Raw genomic sequence first — 5,691 nt, 5'->3', positions numbered from 1 at the left:
ACTATAACTTTCAATAATCATAATTAATATTTTTAGTTTTATTCATTCCGTCAAAAGTTTGACAAAAGCCATAATTAAAAGTCTATAATCATAATTAAAATTTTAAAATACTTTATTAACTATAACTTTTATTAAACTTTAATTAATAACTACTTTTAAGTATAACATTGAGCAGTCGTAAATATTCTTTATGTATTGTCTATTTATTTAGTAGTTAATTCAAATTGATTTAGGCCTTAATTAACTGAAATCAATTATTTTGAAAATTTTAATTATGATTATAGACTGAGGAATGGGGGGATGCGCGAGGTGACCCGACATGCGTAAAGAGATTGGGCGACATAAAAGAAGAGGGTAGAGCTTGAAGGAGTTACCGGCATTGGTGGAGCTATAGAGGAGGAGGAGGAGGAGGAGGAGCTCATTGGGGATGGTGGTGATGATGGTGAGATGGTGGGTGGCAGTGAGGAGTAGACCTCATCATTTTTTTCATAGGAAACATTTCTCCACCTCTTTTCGGAGGAATGTTTTTTATAATATATATATATACTTTTTTAGAAAAACTCTCTTAGAGAAAAAATATTTCGTTTGAAAGGGTAAAAAAAATAGTATGAATTTTCCATCTCTTATTTTCTAACATCTTTCTCACTTACAAAGCTAGACCCCGCCCTAAGCTGGACATGGATCTATCTTTATATGGTTTCCCTTGTGGGTCCGGAAGGCATAATGGCCCCGGATAGGATGTGATAGCATAACCGAGCCCAGATCCGGTTGATGAAGAAAGCTTGTTCCAATAGTTGTCTATTCAAATGTGAGATTTAGATTGGACCACATAGGTTTGATAGGAACAAGCCCAAGATCCGATTAAAAAATTCTGCATTTGAATATGGACCCCATATGTAAGAAAGAAAAATCGTGACCTAACGCGGCTGCATAAACAACTTGAAATAGTAAGTAGTGCTCACAGAGACAAACATTTAAAATAGCAAAAGGGCGTCATCCTTTTCTTAAGAGATTTTTTTTTCTTGTGTTCCCTTCGCAAAATATCAATAAAAATGTAACAAACAATATAGCAAGACATTTTTATAAATAAAAGACTTATAAATTGAATATATTTTGACAATATTTAATGTAGTTATGTTTTTATCAGCTAGGCAATTCATTGTTTTTTCTCTCATTTTTTTGAAATAACACCAATATTTGCCATTATTCTAGTTTTATCATAAAATAAAATTATCAAGCATAAGTTCACATCTTTCTATATAATCACACATGGTTTATTTTTATTTTTATATATGTTATAAATAATTTCTATAGTGTTTAGATAGCTGAATATTTCAATTTTCCCAAAAAAAACTAAATTCTTTAAAATGACCGGAGATTTTCTTAAGAACTTGGTTTTAACTTAACTAATTAACTTTATAAAATAAAAAATGGTAATTTACGAAAAAGAAAGAGGCAGCTCAAGCGGTCATCCGAGCAATTTCTTGGAAGGTTAGTCCACCATCTTAAATATTCAAAACACGACGCGGCTAATTGAAAAACTGCCATATGATAGGCACCTATAAGTAAATTACATAAAAAAAAACCTTAATATGAAAAGTTAAACAAAGGTCTTACTAAAACCCTAAAACTATCCCATTGCTTTCTTAAAAACGTCGCGGCGAATTGACAACCGTTCGATCTTTTTCATCCCCTTGGTCAGGAGCCGTCCATCGCGTCCGAGGTATTGCCATCCAACGGCGGCGGAAGAAACCCTAATCGGTGCAAACCCCGGGCTATAAAAGAGGCTCTTTGGATGCCTTTGCAAGTTTCAATCCGCATCGCCGCTCCTCCTCTGTCGTTCATCCTCTCAGCTGTCGATCTTGTGAGGTCGATTTCTTCCCCTTCCCTCTTTGCTACCTTCATTTTGATCTGTGTTTTCTCCTTAATTTGATGTTTAGGTCGTTTGGTCAGGGTTTCTATGGATTCATTTTAGGCGTTTATTTGTTTGCTGTGATCGGGTGTGTGTTTTGTGTGCTTGATTTCCTATTCGTATTCTTAAGAATGTATTTCTTTGATGATCTATCTGGTTTTTTGTTTTTAAATCTAAGATCGATGCATCAAATTCTTGTAGTTGCTACCGGATTTTCCTTACTGATTTCTGCTTTTTATGTGCCTTTCCTGCTTGAAGTTTGAAGTGATTCCGTAGTGTGAAGAAATGGTCCGGTCGTGTTTGTATTTGGTTTTCTTAGTGTCTATGAAGCGCAGATTCTGTTGATGATAGTTCTTTCGTGATCCTTAGGAGCATAATTCGTTTTTTTTCTGTTTTTGATTTTTTTTATCTTAATGGTCGAAAATTTTACTTGGCGTACAAGATCGTGCTTTTATTTTGTTTTTCTTTGTTTAATCTGTCTGATTTTACGGATCGTCTGGTTTTTCTTGTTGATTTTAGTCGGTGTTTCTAAAGTATCCACGTTTTGCCGATTTCTGAATCTAATGTAGTTCGGGTCAAACCTGGTTATCTTGGGGGTGTGCTTTGAAGAGAAATTTAGGTTGAGGTTCAATCTCTTGCCCTGTTTCATGTCTCATGTATATGTTTGGATCAGATCTGCTTCTTCGTGAGTTACCTTTGATTTTGGAAATAATCCATGGCCAGGTTACTATTCTTCGCGTCGTCCTGAAATATGCTTTAGTTTCCTTGTTTCCTTGGCCAGGTTTCCATTCTTTCGTTACTTTCCTTGTTTGTAGTGTTAGCTCGACTCTCTCATTCTGAAATATGCTTTCTTTCCTTGCTATTCTTCTATTCTTTCTGGATTTTGTTTTGAAAATGGGGTGGATTTATCCTTAATGTTGCGCCGTTTCCTGTAGTCGTGACCATTAATGATGTATTTGGGGTCTGAACAATTACTTTTGTTGGGTATCCTTTTTATGGTTTTCTTTTGAGATTTTGCTTGTGTTTGGAGAGATGACACTCTGGTCATCATGCGCGTTTGTTTAATATTTTTATTGAATACTATACTCTTGGTTGCTTTGTGAATGAATTCTTACGACAAATTTTTTGGTTTTGTTTTTGTCCTTGTTCATCTGTTAATAATTGGTTTCTGAATTGAATTATTTTTCCAAAAAAAAAACTGAATCGGTCTGTGTGGAATTGAACTAATTGTTTTGAATCAGTCTAAATACATTTTTTGAATTCGAAAAAAAACAGCAAGAAATTTTTGAAACTGAAACTGGCCAATTTGATTTGATTTAACAATTGTTGATACTGTTCTTGTGCATAATATCGCGCTGCTTAATTTTAAATTTAGTTTTTCCTCCTGTCCTTTTAGCTAAGCTGAGTACCATTGTCTTTCTCCTTTGCTGCAGCTATTAGTTTTTTCATTCAACTACAATGGGTAAGGAGAAGGTTCACATCAACATTGTCGTCATTGGACATGTCGACTCCGGCAAGTCCACTACCACTGGCCACCTTATCTACAAGCTTGGAGGTATCGACAAGCGTGTGATCGAAAGATTTGAGAAGGAAGCTGCTGAGATGAACAAAAGGTCATTCAAGTACGCTTGGGTGCTGGACAAGCTCAAGGCTGAGCGTGAGCGTGGTATTACCATCGACATTGCCCTCTGGAAGTTCGAGACCACCAGGTACTACTGCACTGTTATTGATGCGCCTGGTCATCGTGATTTCATCAAGAACATGATCACAGGGACATCTCAGGCTGACTGTGCTGTGCTCATTATTGACTCAACCACCGGTGGTTTTGAAGCTGGTATCTCTAAGGATGGTCAGACCCGTGAGCATGCATTGCTTGCGTTCACCCTGGGAGTGAAGCAGATGATCTGCTGCTGTAACAAGGTAACCTCCTTGTTCTCGAAGTCTTCTACCTTTTGTTCTGCATTTATTTGTCTAGATGAAATGCTAACAATGCTATTATCACCACACAGATGGATGCCACAACACCCAAGTACTCAAAGGCAAGGTATGATGAAATCGTCAAAGAAGTGTCATCCTACCTGAAGAAGGTTGGTTACAACCCCGATAAGATCCCCTTCGTGCCCATCTCTGGGTTCGAGGGTGACAACATGATTGAGAGGTCCTCCAACCTTGACTGGTACAAGGGCCCAACGCTTCTTGATGCTCTCGATCTGATCAACGAGCCCAAGCGTCCCACGGACAAGCCTCTGCGTCTACCCCTCCAGGATGTGTACAAGATCGGTGGTATTGGAACTGTCCCCGTTGGCCGAGTTGAGACTGGTATCCTTAAGCCTGGCATGGTCGTGACCTTTGGTCCCACTGGACTCACCACTGAAGTTAAGTCTGTTGAGATGCACCACGAAGCACTCCAGGAGGCCCTTCCCGGTGACAATGTTGGTTTCAACGTGAAGAACGTTGCAGTCAAGGATCTGAAGCGTGGTTTTGTGGCATCCAACTCTAAAGATGATCCTGCCAAGGAGGCTGCTAACTTCACCTCTCAGGTCATCATCATGAACCACCCTGGCCAGATTGGCAACGGTTATGCCCCTGTGCTCGACTGCCACACCTGCCACATTGCAGTGAAGTTTGCTGAGATCCTCACCAAGATCGATCGTCGCTCAGGTAAGGAGCTCGAGAAGGAGCCCAAATTTTTGAAGAACGGTGATGCTGGATTCGTCAAGATGATTCCCACCAAGCCCATGGTGGTGGAGACCTTCTCTGAGTACCCTCCTTTGGGGCGTTTCGCTGTCCGTGACATGCGACAGACTGTGGCTGTTGGGGTCATCAAGAGCGTGGAAAAGAAAGATCCAAGTGGTGCCAAGGTCACCAAATCTGCTGTCAAAAAGAAGTGAATTGTGCGGCTGCTTCCGGCGAGTTATGGTTTCCTAGCGTCGAGTCTCTATCGTTTGAGTTTGAGTCGGGTTCTGGTCTGTTTGTTCGTAGTATCGAGTCGGATGCAACAGAACTGGGTGCTTGATCGACGGTGGCATCCTCACGGAGTTGTTCACTTTGCTGTTGTTGATTAGCTTTACGTTTTACTGTTTTTCCTTTCCCCCTACGTTTTTCTGTTGTGTGGAAGAGTTTTTACAATTTATTGCCGGAAGTTGTTTTAGGTGTCTAGTACTGTCTGTGATGAATAAGCGAGATACATTTTTACACTCAATTTAGTATGCTATTATTTGCTGCGATTTATTTTATCTCATCATTTCAGGGTTTTTTTTTTTTTTTGGCTAATTGCCTGATACCCTTTCCTTTTACCTTGAATTCATTGTCAGTTTCCACATTTTATTATATGTACCAATGCTTTACTGACAATGATCAAACAAAGGCTTTGTGTTAACCTCTATCCACACGCAACAGTGGGAACCTTTTAAATTACTGCGCCGTTTTTAGTTTACCCTCATCTTTTTGTGCTTCCGTGACGAGAGGTTTCCCTTTAAACCTTTGAAGGTTCTTAAAAATTATTTTACCCTAATTTTAGAATGTTTTACTCAAATTCTTATTTACCCTTCAAAGTTAGGCTTTTACTCATATTTTCGGTTTTGGGTAACGTCTGAATTTTTGCCATGATGTATATTTTGGATCTTTTGTAACCAAATAGCATTATTCAGTAAAGCATTGGTACATATAATAAAATGTGGGAGAGGAAGAGGATTACGGACGGGTGGCTCCGAGGGAGAGGATTACCGACGAGGGGAGGGGGGGGGCGGCTCCGCTTGTCTGACAAGAGCAGTTATTGC

The 5,691-nt window shown here is 39.1% G+C and overlaps 1 protein-coding gene across 1 annotated transcript; it reads left to right on the top strand.

Moving 5' to 3' along the window:
* Positions 1–1,678: 1,678 nt before the first annotated feature.
* Positions 1,679–5,141, top strand: LOC149840749 (elongation factor 1-alpha). The gene is made up of 3 exons (XM_090003298.1): positions 1,679–1,869; positions 3,346–3,832; positions 3,922–5,141. The coding sequence occupies exons 2-3, from the start codon at positions 3,371–3,373 to the stop codon at positions 4,801–4,803; spliced, it is 1,344 nt and encodes a 447-aa protein (XP_089859424.1). The 5' UTR covers positions 1,679–1,869; positions 3,346–3,370; the 3' UTR covers positions 4,804–5,141.
* The last annotated feature ends 550 nt before the right edge of the window (positions 5,142–5,691 follow it).

The sequence above is a fragment of the Nuphar pumila genome, chromosome 4, assembly GCF_984573655.1.
Source record: "Nuphar pumila chromosome 4, dmNupPumi1.hap1.1, whole genome shotgun sequence".
Lineage (NCBI taxonomy): Eukaryota > Viridiplantae > Streptophyta > Magnoliopsida > Nymphaeales > Nymphaeaceae > Nuphar > Nuphar pumila.
Note: the sequence above shows the minus strand (reverse complement) of the source record. Positions and strands in the feature narration are given on the sequence as shown.

Bases quoted from the DNA above. Each gene is read 5' to 3' on its own strand.
- LOC149840749 (XM_090003298.1), top strand. From the start codon at position 3,371: ATGGGTAAGGAGAAGGTTCACATCAACATTGTCGTCATTGGACATGTC. The intron at 3,833-3,921 runs GTAACCTCCTTG...ATCACCACACAG, and splicing joins TGATCTGCTGCTGTAACAAG to ATGGATGCCACAACACCCAA.